Source organism: Aquila chrysaetos, chromosome 22 (assembly GCF_900496995.4).
Source record: "Aquila chrysaetos chrysaetos chromosome 22, bAquChr1.4, whole genome shotgun sequence".
Lineage (NCBI taxonomy): Eukaryota > Metazoa > Chordata > Aves > Accipitriformes > Accipitridae > Aquila > Aquila chrysaetos.
In genome coordinates, this window is record NC_044025.1 from 3,318,108 (window position 1) to 3,342,903 (window position 24,796).

General features: G+C 47.6%; 1 protein-coding gene across 1 annotated transcript in view; it reads right to left on the bottom strand.

Annotated features, from left to right (window-relative positions):
- Window positions 1-305: 305 nt before the first annotated feature.
- Window positions 306-24,796, bottom strand: part of FGF18 (fibroblast growth factor 18) — a 74,834-nt gene continuing 50,343 nt past the window's right edge. The window contains exons 4-5 of the mRNA XM_029998524.2: window positions 20,047-20,153; window positions 306-1,320 (exon numbers count right to left, since the gene is read on the bottom strand). Of these exons, the coding sequence (XP_029854384.1) occupies window positions 1,054-1,320; window positions 20,047-20,153 (374 nt within the window). The 3' untranslated portion in view covers window positions 306-1,053. The remainder of the gene's footprint in view (window positions 1,321-20,046; window positions 20,154-24,796) is intronic.

The window sequence follows — 24,796 nt, forward strand, 5'->3', positions numbered from 1 at the left end:
ATATTCGTTGCACTGAAAAGTATCAAATTTAACTCCTGTTCTTGAAAAAAGCCAGCGTGGACTCCCCCACTCTCAGCCCATCATCACCCCATGCAAGATTTCTTCCCTGTAGGAACATCGAAGGAAGAGGAGGAAGACAGTATTAAGGAAAAGGAGGAATTACAGAATTAGCAATGAAGTTTATAGTGGGCAAACTACCCCGAACATATCCCGCTGCCCTCACACAAGCGATAAACATGCATTAAAAAAACACTACGCAGGGAGGGGAAAGAAGTGTGAACAGCAAAAATATGTACATGTGTTTTAAATAATTTTTTTAATTGTTGAGGCAGTAATACTTGGTTCATGGAACTGCAATATACAGAGAGGTGAAATAAATAGCTTATATATATATAATATATATAATATAGCTGGTTTTAAAATATTCCCTTATCATTGGTGTACTAGGTCATCTTGTAGTCACTTGAATGTATTTAGCAGCATTCTCCAGAACTGAGCATAATGCAGGATCACGGAGCCGTGACACCTTATGTCGTCAGAAAGGTTACAGAAGATCGATGCGTCGAGAACTCCACGGAAACTCAATCACTGCGGCACACACCATCTTGTCTCGGGCCGGCGTGCAGCAGACAATAAATAGATTACTGCAAAACCGGCACTTTTCGGGGCAGGGTCTCAGTAACTTTGGGAAAGAACTTTGGTTTTCTTTGGTTTTATTTATTTATTTTTAATAATTACTTTTTTTTTTTCCTCTGGGGATATGCTTGAAAAGTTGTCCTTTCCAAAGAAGCAAAATAAGCACCTGTGTGTCATCAACAACAAGAAGTCAATTTAAATAGAGCAGTTCATTTTCTTTTTCAAGTCACAATAAATCCCTAACAGCTTTTCCCCAGCGTTTGCCATCTAGTCTTTTATTAATTTTTTTTATTTTTATTTTTTTTTAAACACAATGTACAAAAATAGAGCTTCTTCCTTATTTTTAATGTAAAAATATTCCTCTGGTGCAGTTTTTTTTTTTGTGGTTTATTATTGTGACACTGTTTTTGTCTATTTTTAACTGGGGTTGGTGGGTCGTATTCTCTTAGTCCTCTTGGTGACTGTTGTGTACTTGAAAGGTTTCTGTATCTCCACTTGCCCCTTTGGGTACCTCTTCATAAAATGTACATCTTGCTGGTTTTCCCGGGTCTTGGGCCCTTTTCGTGGCCTCCCTTTTTTGGTGAATCCAACGTACCAGCCTGAATATTTTGCTGACATCAGTGCCGTATAGTTGTTTTCTAGGACTTTTTCGATGAAGACACACTCCTTGCTGGTACCATCAGGCTGAAAAAGGAAAAAAAAGAAAAAATTTATTATCCAAATGCAAGCTCAGTGACCAAAACCCAATTTGGCATCAATAAAATCATCACATCTGGACCTTGTTTTTGGTTCAAACATTGTTAATAGGAGCAGTAACAAACATCAGCTGAAATAGAAATGATTAAAAAAAAAAAAAGCATGAAAGCATGAGGTCATCATTTCATTTTTTTAAACACTCCTATCCAAGGAGAGAAAGATTTTTCAAAGACAACAGTTAAGTTTACCCAGTCCAGCCCCTTCAACTGCAAGCAAAGCAAGACATTTATCTTTGCTTTTTCCATTAAGAAAGGAGGATGAATTGAACTCATGCCAGGGAAACAACATACTTAATCAGAAAAAATAAAAAGTCAGAATCTCATATGGGCCAAACAACAGTCTTTACCCTTCTACCGCTCGCTTTTGATATGTTTTTCTGAAATACCTTATGGGCTTGCGTCCATAACTACCCAAATCCCACTAAAATCATTACAAGCCTTAGTCTAAGCCTTCCCCGCACTTTGAAAACTCTCCCCCGCAGCATCCCGGGCGCAACACCTGGGAAGTAAACCACGCGTGGAGCTCCGGGGATGAGCCAGAGGGGTGCCGCAGGCATCGAGGCCCCTGACCCCGCTCCGGTCCCTGGGACGCTGGAGAGCCCCGAAGCCGGCGGTTACTCTGAAGCCGCGCTGCACACCCCAGGCTCGGCTCCGACTCGCATCCCCGAGCGACATCAGCAGCGAAAAGGGCCGTTCCCACGCTGGAGCGGCTCCCCAGATGGGACGGCATCCCACCGGCATCCCGATGCCACTGCAGCTGGAGGACTATGTGGCAGCAGTGTTCTCAGCCACCAGACCCACCCCAGCTCCGCTGCCAGAGAGGGTGACGCACGGGCCTGATTTTACACCTCTGCTTGGTTCTCTTGTTTGGAAGAGGGTTTCATTTCTGGCGGCAGAGGTGACGTGGTCCTTCCCCTTTCCCGACCTTTCAATCTCAGCCTAAAAGCAGCCACCCGAAGCTCAAGGACCTGGCTTAGGAAGCCATGTCCCTGAATTACTTTCCTCCTCACAGAGGGAGCCAGGATTAGCAGAGAACTGGAGGCCAGAAGCTCCTGAGCATGAGAGCTGCTCCCCAACCACCCTGCAGCAAAACGCCCGCCCTGCTGGGACTCCTTTCCCGACGCAGCTGCTGGTTCGAGATTTTTGGCAAACAGGGTTTGGCTCAGCTTGGAGATCTGCACGAACAGACCCAGAACTGGACTTTGAATGCAGCAGCACATGGATCTCGGGCTGGATTCAGGACTCTAATTTACACAGCACACACAGCACTGGAGGAAGTTGCAGCATCACGCAACAGCATCTTTAAGTCCTTCAGCACAGAGGAAATTCTTCTCACCTATAACCTTCTGCCAGAAAGTATGTTTTGCCCTTTAACTGCTGAGTTACTGGTGCTGCACCCAGAATGTCACGCGCCGTTGTGTGCACCGGCACTTTGTTTTATGCATCAAAACATATTAGGGAGTAGGTACGGACTCACTTCGGTCCTGGATGTCATCTCAGCTCTGGGTGTTTTATGGATTCCGGACATGGATAAGCGCAGTGTGGAGCACCATACAGGACTTCATCTAATGCTCAGCAAAGCCAAAGGAAGGATTTCCATAATACTAGCCCAATCCAACTCCCCCCGAAGTCAAATAATGAGTTTTTCAGGACTGCAGGCCTATGCTTGCTGCTACACTTACTATTAAACTCTCCCCATCCAAACTAAACACTATCAGACCCTCTCAGTCTTTAGCCATTTCACCCACCCCATCCCTCGGGGGGGGACAGGAAAGCCACAGCAGCGTGACCCGCACAGCACCTGCAGCGATGCTCAGGGGCTCCTCTGGGCATGACGGCTGGGGCGAGGAGCCCAGCCTCACACGCTTACCACCCCTTCCCAAAGGCCTTTTTTCCTGCTTTTTCCTAGAAGCCTTCCTAAGAAGTCTGCCCAATCCCAGCAGAGTTTGGTGCAGTGTGTGGGAAGGGCAGGGGATCACGGGACAGGAGGGAAACCACTGGGGCCGAGCTGGCTCAGGCTTCCCCACGCCTCTGATCCCCAAATAACTGAGTACGAGCTACGAACGGAGCTGTGAGACGGGAACCATCAGGTACAACCACCCAAGCTCGAGTCACGCAGGCAACAACAGGGGAAAAGCTTCATCATCGCCAGCCTCCAGGACCAGCCATCCCTCCCTGGCTTAATACCTTTAGCAGAGCTTCAATTCAATCCGTGCAACAATGTGTGATGCTTACCCTAAAATCATCAATGCACCATCCTGCCTAAAGGGTTTCGTTACCATGGGTAGGTCTCATTAAGAGGGCACGGGAGATCATGGCAACTTCTGCATCAAACACGCTAATCCAGGGTCCCTGTTCCCTATACATGCCCCCTCTATGGGGGCAAAGCCAGCTCTGCCATAGGACTGGCAATCTCCATCCCGGGCTAGGCACAAAGGCCCTAATTTTATCATCTACAACTGGAAGCTCACAAACGCTTTAATGAACAGCAGAACTGGGCAAAGCTCAGTGGTTCCAGTTCCTGGGGGGGGTCGTTCTCCGAGCCCTGGGTTTGATCAAAGCCACATGAGTGGGGAAGGGGGAAATCAGTCGACACCACGGGGTTCCACCAGGTTTCAATGGGAAGCCGTAAAACCAGCCCCAGGTTTCTCAGGGCTCAGCCCACTACAAACCTTTCCCCAATGAATGGCGAATTTTTAAACAATACCATGGCTGAGTTTCAAATCCACCCAAACCCAGGTGCTGATGAACCGACCGGATCCGTACCGCAGGGGGAGCAGGTAATTGGAAGGGCTGTTTCCCCCACGCTCGTGGAAAGATCCTGGATTTGAGCCCTGACCTTGTTGCTAGGAGAATTAAGGCACTTTCATGCAATTTGGGAGGTTTCCGCCTGTACTGCAATGTCAGTTTCTCATGGAAAACGAAGACTGGAATGAAAAGAAAACGTGCGTGTAGGAGGGGGAAGTTATTCTATTAATAACAAAAAACTATTTACTTATATCTTCAAATTTGCCGACAGAGCCTGAGACGGAGGCAGGAGGTGGAGGAATTACAAGGTGCAACTTCAGGCCAACCTCAGGGCTAATTTGAAGTAAACAAGGTGCATGAGATAAAATAACTTTGTTCTGGAAGAGGAAGAGCTAAATGATTTGATAACATGAAATTACAGTAACATTTACAAGTACCTCGAGATAAATCAGGATAAGGACCTCACTTCGCCAAACAGAGAATTCCTGTCCATGCTAAGACACGTCAGAGACAGACAAATGATTTTCAAATACTTACAAGATGATTTTACAGCATCTGTTATAAAACCCAATAGAATCACTCACACGCTTTACCTACGCCATGGAGAGTGGACCTATGGTAATCTATCAATCAGAGGAAAAAGCAATTTATAAGGGTTTTCAATAATTTTTAAGTGTCACCTTGTTTTCACCAGGCGCCCATCACTTAAGGTCCAACCATGTCCCTATTTAAATGACAGCAAAACACTCATTGGGTCTGTTACCCATCCCCTCACTCCTCCAAAGAGAGGAGGATGGAAGAGAAAAAGGACGTGGCTTTGGCCAAGCATGACTCCTTGCTCCAGCTGCCTGCTCTCCCTTCCCCAGGAGCTCCTAGTGCAAACGCTTGCTGCCGATACCGGGCTGCACCCTCTGCCGCCAACGTCAGCTGGGAGATGCTGCCAAGCCGCATTTCGTACATACTTAGCTGTCAGGATGCACCTTGCAGAGCGCTCGCCCTTCAAAACGGGGAGGTTTATGTTTTGAACTGATTCTTTAGAATAAAGAGGAGTTCTTGAAAGCCTCGGAGCTGCGCAGGAACCGCCTGGCCTGGTGCAACGGCACTGCCCCGCGGTGGGGAGGACCCGCACCTAGCCCCACATCCCCGTCAGCCCCACAGAGCAGGGCGGGCGCAAGGGCTTTGCGGCCCCGAGGTGTCCCACGTGCTCGGGAACGAGCTGCTCCCGTGTTTTGCTCACCACCATCCCACAGGCGGCATCTCCAGCCGAGCTCCCCGCTCAGAGCAGGGCGAGAGCCGTTGCAGAGGCACAGCCCTGCTCCCGCGAAAGGCAGGGGCTCTCTTCAAGTCAGCACCTCCTCGTACGTGTGACGAGCAACCCCCAGATTGCCAATTTTGCCCCAGGGGCTGCTGCCCGGCCACGTGACGAGGCCATGCCACCACGGAGGTGACAACTTGCAGCTCAGTTCTTTGCAGAGAAATTATTCAGAGCATTTTTCGTTTAAATGCACCACTAATAGCCATGGAAAGATGTGGTAGCTGTTAGCCAGATTTCTGACAAATGCCTATAAAATGCCTGATCTAAAGGTGGTCTTCCACAGAAACCCCTCGGGCATCACCCAGGTCTGCGCAGAGGTGAAGGAAAGCGCAGCCGCGCTGGTAAAGCCCGAGCGGCACGAAGCACAGGCTGCGGCTGAGCATCTCCTGTAAGTAATAGCTGGGGAGCTATTTGTAGTGAGTCGCTGCCCAGTGACAAGGCAGCGGACCCGAGCGGTCCCAGTCCCTTTACCGAGCAGGGTTAAGAGCGGCAGCAGCCACCCAAGGCTCCCCCTCCAGAAAGGGATGGCTCCAGCGTGGGACTGTTTATACACCACCGGCCAATTCCATCCCGTGTGCAGCTGAAGCAGCGGAGCCGAAGGAGCTGCGCTGGAGCCAGGGGCTCTCCGAGTGCCCTGAGCTTACCAAGGAGAAGCACCGGATTGTTTGTGCAGAGCATTTGGCGACAGGCTCTCCAGTATTAAACATGAAACATGTTGAACTGACACTAAAGCAGAATTAAGTGCCAAAGCATTTGCTGCTTCTACAATTACACTCCGGAGCGCTTTGGTGCTCCTGCTCTCCTTTTTATGACCCAACTTGGTCTTATTGTAGTTTGGCTTTCTTGTTTTAAGTTCTCCAAATGGAAAGGATCAAAGGGCTCTTTGTTGTCGTAGCAGGAGCGCTCCTCCGAGCGAGGCATTCCTGCCACTAACAGCTTGCTGCTCAGGGGGAATTCGCGGCAGCCTCTGTGCCACCAGCCCGAGCCAAAGCATTAGCAGGTGCAGCAGCCGCCTCCGCCTTCTCCCTATTAGCCTGCCACACTAAGCCACCTGAGCAGCTTTTTATGGGAAAGGGAGGCCAGGGCAGGTTTTCTCATTTATGCTTCACAAATCTGGCTCAGTGGGCACCGGCAAATCCAAACTTCACTCGGCTTTTACGGCAACAATAAGCTCACGCAAGCGGCTCGGGGAACACCACGGTGCGGGAAGAGATGCCTCCAAGACTGAAAGGTTTCCCTGTTTGCAAAGATCAGGGTACAAATTAAGCCCCACGAGTGATGTTGTGTTAAGCTGTTGTTAGCTAAGCTGATGTTAAAACACTTCCCCCCCTCCTCAAACGATGCCGCAATTAGAAGCTCTCTGGGTAAGGTGACTGAATGCGCTGTTGATGTGCTGCAAATAATAACAAACACCAAACCATATGAAACACGTCTGTGATGACCCAGGAACGCCGGCATGGCACAGAGCATGGCCAGACTCAACCTTTCAAGTGAGAGGGGGATGACTCTCCTGTCCAATTATCACCTTTCTGCAAGTTCAGCCCCCCAGGCTCGAAGTCAAATTGTGGAGATACCAGCCCTTCATACAAGTGGGAGCGCTTCCCTCTGCAAGGAAAGCAAGCCCCCTCTTCCTAAAAATTCTGGAGCAGGGAAAGCTACCGCTCAAGCAAAAGGTTTCCAAGAGGTGTATGCACCTAGGTTTTTTGCAAGGAAAAAGCCTGAAAAGAAAACAGACCCTTTCTGCATCCCTCCCTCCCCCTCCGCAGACAGACAGACAGACAGACAGAGGGGGTTCCCGAGCAGCGGCACCCCACCGTGTTGGATCTCACGCCACCCCCAGGTGCGAGGTACACCCAACTGAGCTCAGCAATTATTTCAAAGGGCTGCTGAAAATTTCCCTCAAACGCTGGCGCTGTTAGATTCAGACACTGCATTATACGGAAGAAATCCTGCCCTGTATTTCCTAAGTTTCGGAGCAGTGACAGCGGGGAAGGCTTGGGTTTTCAGGAGGTGTGTGGCTCAGCAATCCCAGTAAGCCACTCCTGAAGCGTCCCCAGCTGAGGACCAAGGGCTGGTGCACCCAGCACCACTGATAACCCCTATAAAGCCCCAGAGGTGTTTACACAGCATGTACCTAGTGACCTATGATTTTCAGGAAGCATATTACTTCTCTGTGGTTTTGCACAAGCTCAGCTCAAAGTCAGATGGGCAACGCTCAGAGCCTCCTCCAGACTCACTCCACACGGCTTGGAAAATCCCGAGTGGAAGAAGGTAAGGCAGGAGCTGTGTTAATATCGCGGCTTTCAGCACTGCCACCTCTCCCGTCACACGTACATCTTTTAAAGGTAGGTCAAAAAGCACGACGACGAGGTGGGCACAGCAGCTGCCAGATCCAGCAATGCTGTGGGAGACACAACCCCCTCGCAGCATGGCAACTCCGAGTGCTCCGGCTGCTGGTAAGCTGGGCCCAGCCATCCTCGTGCACTTTATAGGCATTATCGGGACAGATCCGTCATAAGCATCCTGATGCTCATCATCCTGGATTTACGGTAAGGCATCCTGACCGCAGAGACACCTCTTGACCCAAATGCACATTCTTGCTCCTAGACCGGGCTGTAAATCAGGGAAGCCACATCTATAACTGCCAAGAGTTACTCAGCTTCATGCACGCTTCCTCCGGCTCTCTGGCCTCTGAACCTGCACAATCCTCCGAGGAAAATACTTAGGAGTCATGATGGGCAGTTCAATAAAAGTGTCTGCCAGCGCAGCGGAGAGGTTAATTATGTATACAGGACGTCTAAGTGCATTCATGAAGCAGGGGAAGTAATACAAAACCCACGCGGAGGAGATTCTCTGAAGAGAGGGTGCATCTCCGTTCAGAGGCCCAGTTCCAAAGTAGCATTGCCCACGTTTGCACCCACCTGCCCGTCGCGCTGGGGGTACATCCCACCTCTCCTGAAAGCACGTGAAAATGGACACGGTCTTGCATACGTGGGATGGGACCTACCGGCTTCGCAGAGCCCTGTCCCTGTTTCTGCCAGACACAAGCCGCAAGAACCAAGGGAGGACGAGAATGGTTTAGAATTTTTCTTTCCTTCTACCTTTCATTCAAAAATACCACTTTTCTAACTAAACCTGTTCCATAACCCTCACACTGCCCTAGAAGAGCATTTTGTCGCAGGATAAACAGGAGGATACAGCGATGGAAGGAGTGTTTGTAGGGATGAACCGAGCAAGGCTGAGGCTACGCCAGGACGTGCCTCCTAACCTGCTCCTTCTATCACAGGCACGTTTACTGCCAACAGTAACGGCAGGACAGCACATATCCATAATTAGAGCAAACTAGGTTGGCTTCATCTGGAAAGATGTACATTTGGTTAACAGAAATTCCTAACTGCATCTCAGAGAGCTACATGTACTTGCTATTAACGATGAGAAACGTCAGTCACTTTTAAATGAACTTTATGAAACCAATAGAAAATTTAGGAAACCTTAATTTAAGTCAAAACTGCAGGCTTCCTGCAACAGGAATCTACTGCTTCAGGAGATCTGAAACTACAGGCAGGTTTCAGACATGACATCTGAGCAGATCTATGGCATCTACCATTACCTGCACCTACCTGATCTGGTTGCAGGTATGCTTCTAGGTGCTAAGTATGGTAAGAGCTGGGAAGGCATTTTTACCATCCCTACAAAGCACAACCTGTTGGTTAAATGCACTGCCGGGGTTTGCTGTGTTTCCTTTTCAAGCAGTCATTTTCAGCCTCCACCAAGACTCCACACGCTAGTCCTGAACTTTCTATAAAAGCCAACTAAGAGCAGCAGCATATTTCATGCAGGCTGAAATTCATTATATAGGGACCTATGCCACTATAGGAAAATTTTTTTTTTAATTGTTTAAAACAGCAGGTCTAGAGGATGAGTGGAGCAAGAACACAGGACTAGAACAGTTGCTGAGCCCATAGCAGGTCTGGTAAATCCCAGATTTATACACATTAAACAAACATACACACTGACTTTTTAAGTTATCGTTTCAAACGAGTGCAATCTCATTCAGCCGACATTCTGGTAGTGACACCAGTTTCCCTGGGGCAAGTTTAAATCAGTGGAATTTAGGACCAAGAAAGGCCATTGATTGATTGTCTGCAGAATGGTATTAGTTCTCTTCATGTCAAATTATATTACTAAGAAAAAAGAGAAATCCATGATCAAATCAAGTGCCATCCATAAAAAATGATCATCCAGAATTGTTTCAGCCTGTGAATGACAAATTTCCATCTGTATACAACAAACGCAAGGCTTTCGAGACTTGTCCTCCCTTAGGAAAACTTAGTATCTTTAAGTACCCAAAAGACAATGTAAGAAAATGTCAAGAACAAAAAATGTATTTAAGCAAGATCTACTTTGACCTTAAAAATGGTATTGTAATGGCTATATCACATGGACTATCTTTTGCTACTATTAGAGCATAGGTTTTATTCTCCACTTCAAAATTAGCCTCTGTTCTCACTTCATCTCCAAAAACAAATTGAGAGTCAAGTAGAAAAAGTCCTGCAACAGCAGGATCCCCCCTGACTGTGCACCTCAACTGCATCCACTTGAGGAAGACAAGGCTGCATTGCTTTGTTCCTTGTTGCAAGTTAAATATATCAGTGTATTTGCAAAGTAACATTTAGAAGAAACATCACCCTCATCTTAGAGACACTCAAGACCGACAAAAATTGCACTTGGGAGATAAGATGCTCTGAGGAAAGCAATTAAATTCAACTTGATACTTGTCAGCACAAGATGCATATAGCACACCCTCTCCACCCAAACAGGGTGAGGCATGACCAGGGCTCAGGGATCCCCTCTCAATAATTTTAATTAACATTTAACCTTAGGGAACTGAAATATTCCAACATGACACACAGCTGCAGCCACCAAGAAACACAGGGGACAGGATGTTAGCAGCTTTATGGTGACACTTGCTCCTTGAACACAGAAAGGATTAAATTAAATTATCATGTAGCTTTCAAGAAGGTGGTATTTTTTCCCTGGACGGGGGTCTACAGCTTCCAGCCATGGGATAAGAAAAAGATTTAGAGGGCAAGCTTACAAGCTTGGTCTGCAATGTGAACCTTGACTTTGCAGAACTCCAGTTTGGGAAAGAATTGATGCTTCTTAGGAATATCCAAAGGAAAATGTGAAGTTTGCTAAAGAGGAATCGCAAGAAATCTGTAAACTTGTTACACAGCTTCTCCAGTGACCAGACACAGCCTGGAGATAAAAGGCCAACACTCACATCCTCAGCTGAGCAACTGCGACTCTCTAGCACAAAACCAGTATCATGAAGAAATTTATTTTTTAAAATAAAAGGATAAGGGACCTTTTGCTTTACTTTAGAGCAAACGCTTAAAGCATTGCAGCTGGGCTGAGAAGCTTAAGTTAACTGGAGATGTTCATATATGGCTAAAAGGTGACTATGACGACCTCTTGACCACATGGCCTGGCCCATGCAATGATGTATTAAGCACCAGTCCCATCTCGGATGTTCCCACTATGATCCGAAGAAGCCCTCCTTGCAGGATTCACAGCTCATATCATGCACAGCTCCCCTACCCAGTTTGGTTAAAGCAAAACCTCCTGTCCTTGCTCAACTTGAGAGGATCAGCTTCCATCGGGGGTGCTTAGAAGATTGCAAGAACCGAACGGAGCACAGGACTTAGCATAGACCTTAAATATTCACATTGCTCTTTTAAGATGTTAGGTGATGTCCAACCAACACTGTCACTGTTCTGCCTGGCAAAGCAGCTAAATACAAATCCAACCCCAGCAGCACACTACGGACGTAAACATGCTTAATGACGTGCTCCATTTATGAAACCCGTGACCCAAACCCATCAGACCACGCAGGTAAACTGTACATACAGCACTAACAACTGATCAGCGAAGGGAAGACGTTGGTAAATGCCTATGTGGTGGCATAAGCCTCTCTCTCCATTCAGTGCCATGAATACCACAGCCTTCTGGCTCAGACAGCCTTCAGGGCTTTGGCATCCAAGCTTAGGTGCACACACAGACTCTGTTAAGAATTGATGGAGTTTTAACCGTTTGTGAAACAAAGGGGTCTTGTCCATAGAAGCACGTTTCTTCCATCTCCTCAACCTCTTGTACCATGTGAGCTCAAGCACTGCCAGCGTTCCTCAGCTACCCCCATTCTCTCTGCAAACTCTACCATCTCTCCTTCCCAAGTCTTGCAGCCGTTCAGTGTTTAGCAGTATCCACCAAACTGCTCTCCCTCTTCTGCACACAGAGCTTCCAAATGACCTCTACTCTCCCTGCAACACTGAGATCAGCCACCTACTCTCCAACACCACTACAAAACAGCTAAACTTCTTCCACAAAATTCATTACCCACATTCACATCATTTTCCCCTCTCCTTCCCACCTCCAGAGAAACTTCTGTGCAAAACACTGCTGTAAACAAATCGTCACAAATACAGAACCAGGTCAAGGCCCATTGCTCACAGCAAATATTAACACTGCAAAGGTCCAGCGAGCTCGCACAAACTCCTACCGCTTTGAAGGAACCACTGCAGCATCGGAGCCTATCCACTTTTGTGCCAAGGCAGCCTGAGCGCAATAAACACTGGAAAGTAGTTTCACTGGTCTCAACCATAAACGGCTTCTTGGGAATCATTACACGGCTGTGCCATCCGGAGCGAGGATTCCCGGAAGATCCAGGTAACGCTCTGCATCTGACGGCTGCCTCTGCTCAAGGACAGGAGCTGTTCCAGCTGGGCTCCTGCTGGCCAGGCGTGCAAACCAGCACGACTGTACCCACCCTCGGGCCGCGACAGCTCGTGCCCGTGCTGCCTCCAGCTTCACAACGGAGGGCAGAGCCACCGCAGCCCCTTAGGGAAGGTGCACGACGGGGTCTGGCCAGCTCTCAGCACGTTACACCTACCGAGAAGTAACACGGCAAATTATCGTGCCCACGTACCCTGAGACTCCCTGATAACCACATCCCTACCACAACGTCTAGCAAGCCCTCCTTGGGGAATTCTTCTGACACATTTCCAGCACTGTAAAAATTTGAAACTGCAACAGATGAACCAGATGATACAAATTCCACCGGCTTGCACAAAAGTTTGAATGCAATGTTTCAGGTTGCCCAGCAATGGGAAAGGAGCAGCTGCGAAAGGTTGCAGCGTTACCAAAAGCCTCATGATATTTGGGGGCTGAGAATGGAGGAGGGTTATTGCTGATTTTAGCTTCCACTTCTGCTTTTAATTTCATGAGAATCTCAGCTTCTAAGTTTTCAGAACAAGAATCCAAAATTTTTTCCACTAGTTGCAGGAAAAAGCCCGATGAGGTGAATGCAGAAGATTCTAATGGCTCAACTGAAAGAAAACTGGTTTTGTCATCTCATTGCTTTTAAGACCTTTGCAATCCTGCAGGCCCTGATTCAAGATTTTTGGACACTTGAGGCTGGTTTCAGCTCAGGTCCCTGTTCAAAGTATGACAGGGTCCAAGGTTGCTTGGCTCCAGTTTCCATTGAAGGCGTTTATTTAGATGACTTAAACTAAAACAAACTCACAGGGGAGCGAAAGCCTGGGAACAGTTCGCTTTAAAAAAAGGACCAATCCCACCCTATATGAAGAACCAGACTGCAGTTCAAAATGAGATCTGAGCGAGATCCAGCAAAAGCCATGTCAAGTTTTGCTTTCACATGAGATGCCAAGTCAGAATAGTTTATGGCTGAACATGTCACGGAGAGATCCGCGAAACGCACGCTATTAAACCCGACACCCCACTAATTCTGGTTGTGTTTTTGTTGCAAATTCAGCATTCAGCCCCAGAAATTGTTAGGTTTTACAAGCCCCTTTCAAGCAACCCAAATACTGTGCAACTCCGGGAAAAATACTGGATAAGCATCAAAACTCTGTGAAACTCAGAGTTCTGCCCCAAACCCAAGAATGCAGTTAGGCATGGTTTTAAATACACAAGCTGAGGAGTGCAAACACCTCATCTACTGCATCAGAGTTTCAAACTGCAAACCTCTGAGCGCCCCTCTGTCCTCACCGCGCACCTCCCAACATCTTTGCAGCACGTTTGGCTGTCGGGACAGATGCCGGCACAGGCAGGCTGCGGGAAGACTCGCACCCAAATGCAATGCAGGACTGGGGCACGCAAAGGGCATCAGGCTCAGAGCTCATCGCTGAGTCTCCTTGTCCCAGGCTAACACACACCCTGGCCTTATGGCAAGGCACTGGTTTCCCACCATCAGTATTTCAAAGGTAGCTTTTCAAGAAAGCTCAGCCTCAGCCTTGACCAAAGTCAACTGATGAAAAAGCTGGTCCAAGTACACTGATAAAGCTTTGGAGAACCCACCCGGTGTCTCCCACCCAGGTAAGTGCCCTTGTCCTACAAAGGGTGGCTCCCACTGAACCACCAGGAGCTCCTCTAACATAACATGTTCCTTCTCCCGTAAGGCCAGAGGTATTATAAAGGGCCAAGACCACATGCATGGGCCACAGCGAGCGCCTTCACTCTTTGATGCTGTCGGAGTTTTTTTAGCCAACTTTCCTGACTAAACACACACACACTTCAAGAAAACCCCTATTTTAAAGCTGTAATGTAAACAACCCCAAATTATTACTATCCCCTAAAGGCTACTGCTGGCAGGCATCAGTGATAAAGCTCTGCCAGAGCAGTCTGGCATCTAGCAACAATTTGTTTGTTGTCCTGCAAAAATACAGAGAGCCTTGCCATATGGTATTAGCAACTTTCTGGTAACATTAAGAAATATATTGGCTTGGAAAGCAGTTATCACACCAGAAAAAATTTTATGTCTGAGAGGCAGGTCTATGCTGTAAGTGGTATCAGCACAGCGGTGCTGGTCGGGGGGGCCAGCAGAGCCATGCCACCTCCAGCCCCTGGCACAGATGATGTGCCCCTGGCACAGCCACACTTTGGCTGGCACAGCTTTTCTTCGGGAGCTGGACCGCGCTCGAGGGCACAAGCTCAGCACTGCTCATCTGTGCTTCGTGGGCACCGGGAGGGCTTCAGCGCTACAGACGTAGCGTCAGCAAAGCTGTCCCCAGAAAGCACCCAAGTTATCTGTCATCAGTCTGAAGCAATGCCTCGGCCACCCCGACAGGCTGCGGGGTTCCTACTTTCCACTGAACAGCTTTTTCCCACTGTTCACATTAAACACAGAGAACAGAGAAATAAAGCCAAACTCATTAAAATGCTTTTTCAAAAATAATGCACGTATACAATGGTTTTTTAAAAATAATGCATGTTTACTATAATGATTTTCTGAGAGTGTGTGTACACTAGTCACTGAGGATTTTTGAAAGAAAACCCAAAGAGATGGTACAAGTCAGCATGTGGATTTGGTGGGAAATCACCTATTGTATAGTATTGCATGCTCTCATGCTTGAATTCTTAGGAGGAGCTGAACTGATATAATGAGCAGGGACTTCTCGGGATACAACTTTACTGCTCTCACTTTCAGTACAGCTGGCAGGGATGATACCTGTGATAGACCCCATTCTGTCTATCGCTTTTCTAACTCTGCCCCTATTTCTGGACTTTTCTCCGTAGCCACATCCTACCTCAGAAGAAGGACTTGCCCCCATTTACAGTAGTGCGGGAGCTTCCTGCAGACTCGCAGTATCAAGATTACAGGCATATTGTGTGGAGCAGCATTACATGGGAGCACAGCACACAACTGAGAGTCGCCACGCTGTCCCAACTCCACCTGCACTCTGAGTCCCATCCCACCCCGAGGAGACGGCTCCAGCACCCACCGCCTGCTTCTCCTTCCTGGAAGAGCTGAAGGAGTGACTTAACACACTGAGAGATGGAGCTGTTCTCAAAATGAAACCAACAGGGAACAATATTGCTGCTGGATCTGGAAAAGACGTAACCCACCTAAGGCCGTGGAAGAACATTAGTGGGATTGCTTGGAGCATCTTCTGAAGAAATTTCTGGATCAAATCAAAGATATGCTTAGCTCTTTCCCCATTCTTCTCAAATCTTCTGAATTCCTTCCAGTCGTTACTTACCTTCCCTGTTGCTGTATCTTGCTCTGAAAACTGATGTCTCCCTTGCCACGGTCTGCAATAAGCAGCCTCTCCTCCCACTTGGCAGCTTTGCAGGAACCCAAGGTCCGCTCTCCTCTGCCCTAGGTCAGTCCAGAAAAACAGGCCTATTCTCTTCCTTTATAGTTGGGAGTGCAAAATACTCTCCTTACAGATACCTGCTGTAACCTGAGCACTAGCGTCAACCAGACTGCGTGATCGCACGGGTGGCTGGTAGAGAACCCCAGGAAATTCCCTGGCAACAGTGCCTGGGGATTAGGAGATGCTCTGATCGCCACGTTCCAGCCACTAGCCCTGGCAGCGCAAAGAAAGGAAGGCGCGGGGCTTTGGTCATCGTGTAATGGTGCCGACAGACCCAGTTTAAGCTTCACAGAGATGTCTGACTGCTTGCAAATGCTCTCCTGACGAGGTGAGTGGGACAGGGCAGGGAAAGGAAATCTCTGCAGCCCCCTGCAATTCTAGAGAGCATGAATTTGCTGTAAGCCAGGCTCAGCAAGAGCGGTTAGAGGTGGCCAAGCTAATTAACAGCCACCTGCTCACACCCCAGGCTACTATTCCTTGCTCCAGAGGCTTAAAAGACTTACCTTTGACAGCCTTCTACAAACATGAAGTCCCCACTTAGTACTGACGTCCTTATCTCAATGCACGAGATAAGAGAAGCTGAGGCAGAGAGAAAAGACACAGAAGGACTCCCGAGCAGAACCACAGTTACAAACTCAGAGGTCCTCCAAAGACACCATAAGCTCCTCCTCTCCCCTAACACCAAATTATTGCAAATATTCAGAGTTCTTGTGTTCTAGGTAGCCAGTCACATTGTGCCTTGTCACAAGCGGACAAGTCACATTATGCCATTCCTTGGAAGGAGAGCTGAACCTTTCAGAGTGCCCTTCTCCCCTGTGTTTGTAAGAAGCCTGAGATAAATAAACAGGAATAATAATTAAAAAAAGAGAAAAGTTTTTAAGAAAAGCACCTGGCATTCCTGTTCTGAGTTTTCATATTTTAATCTCTCTCCTTGTAATATAACTCCACCATAAAGCCTGGAAAAGAGAAGGCTCCAGGGAGACCCTATTGCAGCCTTTCAGTACTTAAGGGGGCTTAAAAGAAAGACGAGGACAAACCTTTTATCAGGGCCTGTTGCGATAGGACAAGGGGTAATGGTTTTAAACTAAAAGAGGGTAGATTTAGACTAGATATAAGGAAGAATTTTTTTACGATGAAGGTGGTGAAACACTGGAACAGGTTGCCCGGAGAGGTGGTAGATGCCCCATCCCTGGAAACATTCAAGCTCAGGTTGGACGGCGCTCTGAGCAATCTGATCTAGTTGAAGATGTCCCTGCTCATTGCAGGGTGGCTTGGACTAAATGACCTTTAAAGGTCCCTTCCAATTCAAACTATTCTATGATTCTACGATAAAGTCCAGTGGTCCATAGAAAACTTCAGCAAAATCAGAAAACTCAGGACCTACAATTTCTACATGTGTATACGTGAGGCACCAAAAACCCAGAGGCAAAAAAAATACAGTCAGAAGTAAAAAAATAAAATAAAATGTTTCTTGGGCCTTCTTCAACATAACGCCAAGAATCAATGAAGAAACACAATCAAATTTGTTTTCCCCTGGTGCTGGTCGCCTTTACCAGAAAGGTCATTCCCTGTACACCACCTGCCCTGTCTCCCATTTTCATAAGCAGCACGTAGAGCATCGGTGACCTCAGCAGTTGCATGTTGTGACAATCAATAAAGGTAGAAGCCTGCCCAAAACAACTCCGAGCCCTTTGGCCAATGTTGGCCATGAACACACATGTGGTAACAACCAAGCGAGGGAGAAAACACAAGATTTGGGGCTCCTGAGAAAGCTCCATCAGATGGCCTCCAGTCAGAAACGCTGGCATAGGTGCAATTTCTGATAAATAAATAAAAAGACGCTAATGCTGCTCTTCTCAGCCCTGTGGGTTAGTATGTTTGCCTGCAACACAACTGGCTCCAAGGTGGGGAGCAAGCCCAGTCTCTGGAGCTCTTGCATTCATCACCAGTTCCAGCTGAGAACAACAACAACCTGCTCTGGTCTGTAATACCCTTTGTAGGTGATTATGGGAAACAAAAAGGACTAAATTCAAAGCAGGTTTTCAACTGGGAGGGATCCAAAACTGCTGACTGAGGAGGAGAACAAAGCCAGATGGCATATGCTGGTATTGTTAGGGATTATGCAGTGTAAGGCAATAGGAAATGAGCAGAGAAAAAGACCCGGTTTGGTCCCATGGCTCCTCTCTTGCCAAATGAACATACCGGGGCGACCGTGAAACAATCAGTTTATGGGTTTCATTCCCCTCCACCCCCAGACTGAACTTAAATATTTGTATAAGCCCAGGCGTAACTTTTATCTGATGTTTTCCTTGGGGTTTACTAGCTGTTTAGAGCATTCAAACTAAAAAGCATTCCCTCAAACTCTTGCCACAAAAAGAGCTGAAACTATGATACTAATTAAAACCACACTCTTTGGTATCAAGAAGACATGCTATTATTTTCTTTTTTTGCTCATGAGAAGCTGTTAATATGGGCAACGCGTCTGGAACATTTTCCTTCCAAACGCCATGCTCCGTACCCCCTCCTGCTCAGGTCAGCTGGTTTGTGAACTTGTCAGCAGTCTGGGGTGGGAAGGCTCATATTTACAAGAATAGATTTTTTTTTTTTTTTTTAATAACAAACCATTTGCCAACTTAACATTTTGAAAAGCACATCAAGAAAAAAACAAAAGCTTTACGCTTCATGAAAGGTGACAAGCTATAGAACTGTCCTGCCTTGGTGCCCAATGGGCCAAATCAAGGGATGAATCTTGCCAAAATATACTGTATGTTTTGAAAAACAGCCTCTGACTTTGCCAGGATGCTCCCGGACACTCAGCGTAGACCAGGAAAGGATGTGGGTTGCACTGTGTACCACTGCTGACCCACCCTGGGGTAAGATCTATTAAAGAAAAAGGTAAGTTTTCATGTTCATTTTACCCCATCTAATTTGAATGCTTCTAAGGTCTCTATTACTGTGGTATCAGCACCTCACAAACATTAACAAGATTATCCTTACAACATTTCAGGGAAAAATGCTATTATCACATTTAAAGGATGGAAAACCAAGGCACCAAAAAAACCCAAAAACAAACAAACAAAAAAAAAATCAAAGGCCAGGTTTGCGTTCAGTGCAGTCTTCAAAAGCATCCATGTGTATCCTGAGAGGTCTAAATCCAGTTAAAAAATGAATTTCCTTGTCCAAGGCCAGACAACGGTGTCTCTTTCAGAGCAGTAATTACACCACAGAAGTGCAGGAAGAAGAGAACCAGCTGCTTTGGTCCAGTCCTCCCAGAGCACCAATTTCCAGGTCCCCACCGACTTCGAGCAGCGTCCCGGATGCTGCCTGCTTCGCCAAAGCAGCTCCGCAGCGGATCAGGCAGGCTGCCGTGGCTAGCGGCCGCCTGCGGAAGATCTGGGCTTGGTCTTGACAGAAGCATCCGCGCTGCTCGCGAGGAAAACAAAAGTGGCAGGAGGGATCCTCTGGGGAAGGCACTTGTCCCGCGAGTGTCACTCTCGGGACCACAAAAGTAAATAATGTTTCATCAGAGCAATTTAGTTTCTGGTTTCTGTTTGGGCATGTGGCTTTTGCTGTGTTGACTCAAAACAAAACTCAGCTTCCCTTTTTCACAACCACAAAGATGCCAGATTTTAATTTCTGGTGGTGCAAAGTGCAAGCAGTGGAGGAGGGGGCCTTTGAGGGCTGAGATATTTTTACATTTATTTTTGGGGAATATTTTAGCTTTGAGCAAGCTCCTGCCCAGTTAGCAAGCTTCTAGGTTCGCCAACAATACAGAAGAACTGCCTAAGTTACAAAAACAAGTTAATACATAAAAAAATATGACTTCGGCAAAGAAGTTAAGCTAGATGGGTGAATACACTGTAATTTGTTACATGCTTCCATTGTGCGGGGATCCAAAGTAATAAAATATTCCTGTAATGCTAGAACTGTGACGCCCAGTTCCAGTACGACGTTTGGATTCCAGTATTAGCTGTGCCACGCCATCCCCTGGCTCACCACTGAAAGAAGCCTTATGTTGTCTACCTCCCCAGCACTAACCTCCCCAGCACGGTGCTCCGCGTACCCTTTTATTTTGAATTTCCCTCCAAAGAAAGATCCAGTAACGAAGTTATTGCGGAGGTGGCCACAACACTGGGATGCCGAGATGACATCTGACGTCAACTTAACACAACCGTAAAGCGCAACCCCCCCCGCGTCAGACGCATCATCGGAGAATCCAGGGCTGGCTGCAGAGCTGGATTTTACGGACGCGGGGGAGGGCTCGGGCAGGGCACGGGCTGCTTTGCAAACCCCACATCCCCTCCATCCTGCTTTTCATTTGAGGCTGACAGGCAAAGCTTGAACACATCATTACAGCCTTGAGGAGGCTGCTAAAGGTAACACTCATGTTACAAATGAATTAATAGGAAACACTTACCTTCCCCACTAGCTTGCCTTTCCTGTTCATGCAAAGGTAGAAGTCTGTCTCCTTCCCTTTGATCCGGACTTGGCTGCCAAAAGTGTCTGTTTCCACTAGAAGCTGGGCTTGTAAAGGAAGAAGAAAAAAAAGCATTTACCAATGCGGTCCCATTAAGTCAAAGCGTTCAAAGCTCATCAGCGCGTTGTCCCACTACCTCTACCTCAACCACACCACGCTGGGATGCTCTGCAAGGGAACAACCCGAGGAACCGCCCAGGGGCTGAGCTCTGGGCTTGGTCACAGCTGCAGATCTGACATGTCTCCACTGACTCCCGCGCGGACGCTCCAGATTTAATGCCGGTTTAGCGCAGAGTACGCATACACACGCGTGCGCTCCATCCGTCCGCACCAACCCCGCCACCCCATCAGCAACATAGAGCTCAATGCTAATGCTCTCCTTCGTGCTGCAGGAGGTTCTTGGAGGGTAGCAACATGGCTTTTATTCCCGTGAAGATAAAAGATTAGCATGACAAGAATAAAAATCCTTTCCCCACAGCCAGCAGCCCTCAAACGGCTGCACAGAAGTGGTCCAGCCACATGCCCGTGGTGCAAAACATCGCGGTGATCTCCTGAAGATCACCACAACAGCTAGCAGGGGAGAAATTCGGTGCTGCTTGCTCTGCGTGATGAACGCCCGCCCTGCAGACGTCCTCTGTGTGTCTAGCTATGTTCCCAGGAGGTCACTAATTGCTTTCTGGCAGTCCAGGTCCATGACTCCTGCTCTAGCTGGGAAAAATATGACCAATCTCATAGTGCCTCACACGTTTATTGAGGCCAGAGCTGGTTTGCAGCATTGCCAGGAGCCATGGTAGAGGACAGATTTCTGCTGCGTCTTCATAAACCACCTGCCCTGACACAATTGTATTTGCAGAAGTGGCCGAGCTGCCACCCAGATGCGTAGCATGCCAGCATCATCTCGAAAACCTAGACACATTCAAATTCAGCCTTCTATTCCGTCTCTGATCTAAACATGAATTCCAGTCATGCTCGAGGTTCAGATTCCAGGAATTTCCCTGGAGAGGCAGGAACAGGCAGACTGGACATTTTGGTTCAGATCCATCTCCGATATGGAGGGGGAGAAAGGAGACATGGTCGAAACACAATGCAAGAATGTGTAAGTGTCAGCAAGTGCAAATCCACGGTCCTGCTCTGGAAATACTCATGCTTGTAAGACCCGAGCCTTACCATAGAAACACAGCTTTTGCCAAACTCTGGAGAATGTTTGATCTGTGCTGCAAAAAGTCACATTCTTTTTGGCATTCATATTTCAAACTTTAAAACCCTCTAAGAGCAAATATGTTCACTGTAAGGATTTACCATGGGGATAGAAATAGGAGTTTGTTTCATTTAAACACGTTAATATTTTTCCCACTTGTAAAGTCAGCTTTTGGCTTCTGCAGCAGTGCAAATATCACAAACCTTTAACTCACAAGGGCCCTAAACGGAGTTCTCCCTTTGCAGCTCAGTCACATATGCAAGTTCAGGGTTTTCCAGGTACTAGCTGCTTACATTTATTTAGATATATTTGTTAAACCTGTTATCACAGGGGATGTTTAAAGAATAACTTCTTTCTGACAGTAAGTGGGATAATACCTGTATTATAGCAGACTGTTACTTGCAATCACGCATAAATATGGATATTTATCTAAGCCTTTCAGAAGTGCACCGTGTTTTGGGGTATCTGTGACGGAGAGCAGCTTGCAAGCGACAACTGGGTGCTGCAGGCTTTCTCTCCACACCTGCCAAGCTCGTACCGAACCAGTGACCACTTAATTGAGGAAGGGCCCATGAACCAGAAATATCCTGTCATAGTAAGGATATCAAGATGAGCCAAGCCAGGACGGGGGAGGATGGCACAGAGTCGAACACAGGTCTTCCAGGGGAGGCTCACCAACACGGCAGATAACTTGGTGAATGCCCACTGCTCCAAGAAGTTCAGGGAGGCTGCTCAGATGCAATCCAGCATTAACCGACAAGGGAATAGCCAAAGGTATGGCTACCTTTGAAGAGGTGACTGTGACGGGTTTTCCCCTCACATAAGCAGAGGACTAATGGTCAACCTCAGGGGTGGAGAGCAGCAGCCTGCACACGAGGGAAGGTTATGGAGCCAGCACAAGACGTCCCAAAGATTGGCCCAAAAATCACGGCCAACACCCAGAGCGCCAAGGAGTCGCCCACAGATCTACAGTGTCGAATCCACCCAGGCACGCAAACGGACCCAGGGCCACCCACCGAAGGGGTCAAGCGAGGGCTCCCCAGCCTGCACACAGGCAAGAACAGGACACGGCATGTTCCCGTCTAAGCCGCAAGGCATTCCCCGTCCATTCCAGTCTCAGTGCTGCAACTAAAGCTGCTAAGACTAACGCTGAATAATAGATACCGGTTTTGGCCAGCCAGAGTAGGAGCTAACGTTGATAAAACACTCCAAGGCGAGAGCCTGGAGCCGCGGTCCCGATGGACAGCCAGCAGCCCACACCTCTCCGACGCAGGTCCCCACCGGCAGCCTGTGCTCAGATGGACAAACACGGGGCACGCCGGCCTGCATTCCCCACCCCCTCACTCTGCAGCCAGTATGAGTAATATCCAAGCTGATTTTAATTTGAAAAATATCACCTTAAAAAGATGCCGGTTCCCTGCTGTGAAAATTAAAACCATCTGGATGGAGTGATTTCAAATAATTAATCTAGGTCTCCTTTGACACCGCTACTAATTAAAATATGATACCTTCCTCCCCCTCTTTAAATAAAGAATTTAAATAAAGTTTAAAGATCTAATAAAATAATGTCATAATTTAGAACTAAATGGAAGTCACCTTTCCTGCGGGCTGTAAAGGTTATGCCGGTGCTGAGATCCCTCCTGGGCTAGTGCCCAGCACGGACTGAGCGGCAGTGGATGGGCAAGCATCCAGTGCAACATCCACACCAGTAAATACACCAGCATACATACCCTAGCGCCCCGAGGAGGCTTGTGAGCCCCAGAGATCATCCTGCACCCAACGTCCAGGAGCAGGGAGCAGAGGGAGGGAGGTTCAGCAGATGCCGTCTGCTCCCCGCTGTGACTCTAGCTGCCAAAGTACAGGCTAAGGCCACCCATAGGTACCCACTTCTGAAAAATCTGAGTCTTGGGATGTTGGAAACATGTTCTTATTCCTAGGGATCCTTGACCTCCTTTCCTACAAGAGAGATCAGCGCTGCTTTAGGGTTGGGTTCATAACCCAGTTGGCTTCCAGCCTAAGGCACCCCTTACAGTTGATTCTCCTTTTTACAACAGGCATCTCCCTAAATTCTTTCAGGAGCCCAGACAGGGACCTTGGACAACACACCTAGTCAGTTAACATCAGCTGGGATGAATCCCAGCCCTGAGTGCCGCAACGAGAGCTCCTGGGGGATGGAGGCCGGCCCCGCAGAAGGGGCTGCTGGCGTCTCCTCACCCCACTCACACGCGGCAGGAGAAAAGCTCAGTCACCACCAACAGGATTTAAGTTAATGTAAACTGGACTTGGCTTACTGTCCTGTCTCTATGATAAAGATGCTATGGCCACAACGAAAGCACCAGGGAAAATCCAAGAGAATTTCCCTTGAGAGCGCAGGTAAAATAAGTCCCACCAAGCCGGAGCAGTGTCCCCACAGCAGTCTGCTGCTCAGGACACCTGACTTCCAGCTCCATTAGTCCCTGGATACACCGTACAGAGATTACAATCTTTATTTTCAAAAGCCCTGCACTCTAGCCTTCAGATCAGGTATTATTGTTTAAATTCTTTGACAGCTAGATATTCTGATATATTGGGGGGGGGGGGGGGGCAGGGAGCGAAAGAGAAGAGATGTCTTCAGAGGGTGAGATCTTCTGCTACATGCTTTTGCCTTATTGGCCCATTTAACCTAAACCTTCCTGAAAACTCCCACTGGAAGAGATTGGAATTCCTTACATGTCTAGGTGAAAAGGATTACATATATATGTTGAAAAGCTATCTTCCAGCTAAGAAAACATGAAGTCAGGGAGATATGTGAAGGTGGCAGAAAATATGCCAAATTATCTTTCAAATATTTCCTGGGAGTGGGAGGACGGCAGCCAGAAAAGCATGGGGAAAGAAAGGAGGAAGAGGGCACCTGAGAAGTGTAAGGTTTACATGTACCTATCACAAAATCCTAAGCGCCAGCCAGTTTCAGATAAATAAAGAGATAAAGGGGAAAACACAAGGAAGGTGCAGGAGGACTGGATACTTTGAGCCTATCCACCACTGCTTTTTTTTTTTTTTTTTTTTCAGGTAAAAATCCTGCAAAAGGAACTGCAGAGAGAAAGAAACTACAGCTGCTTATGCTGCCCACGGGCATCTTGAAGCAGGCCAGCTAAAACAGATTTCCTGGGGAAAAGGGTCTCAGAGGGGCCTGAGATTTTGTCACTTTTATTGCACTCTTTTTCTGATGCACTTACAAAGTCAGGGAAACCATTCTGAGCACTTGCAACTACTTCCAGTTAAGGAAGAGGAAGGATGTACAGGTACACCGAGGCTGGGACCACAGCGTCTGTGATAGAGACCGGCTTTCCAATTTAGTTACTCTGGTGCTACGAACCGAGACAAAGCGCGTTTCCATAGTTCACAGCATATATCGCATCTTACTCTCTCGTAAGACTGAATCTTCCAGTGTGAACCCCAGCATGGCCAAGGGTGCTTAAAATAGTTGAAACCTGTTCAAACACGGCCTACCCCC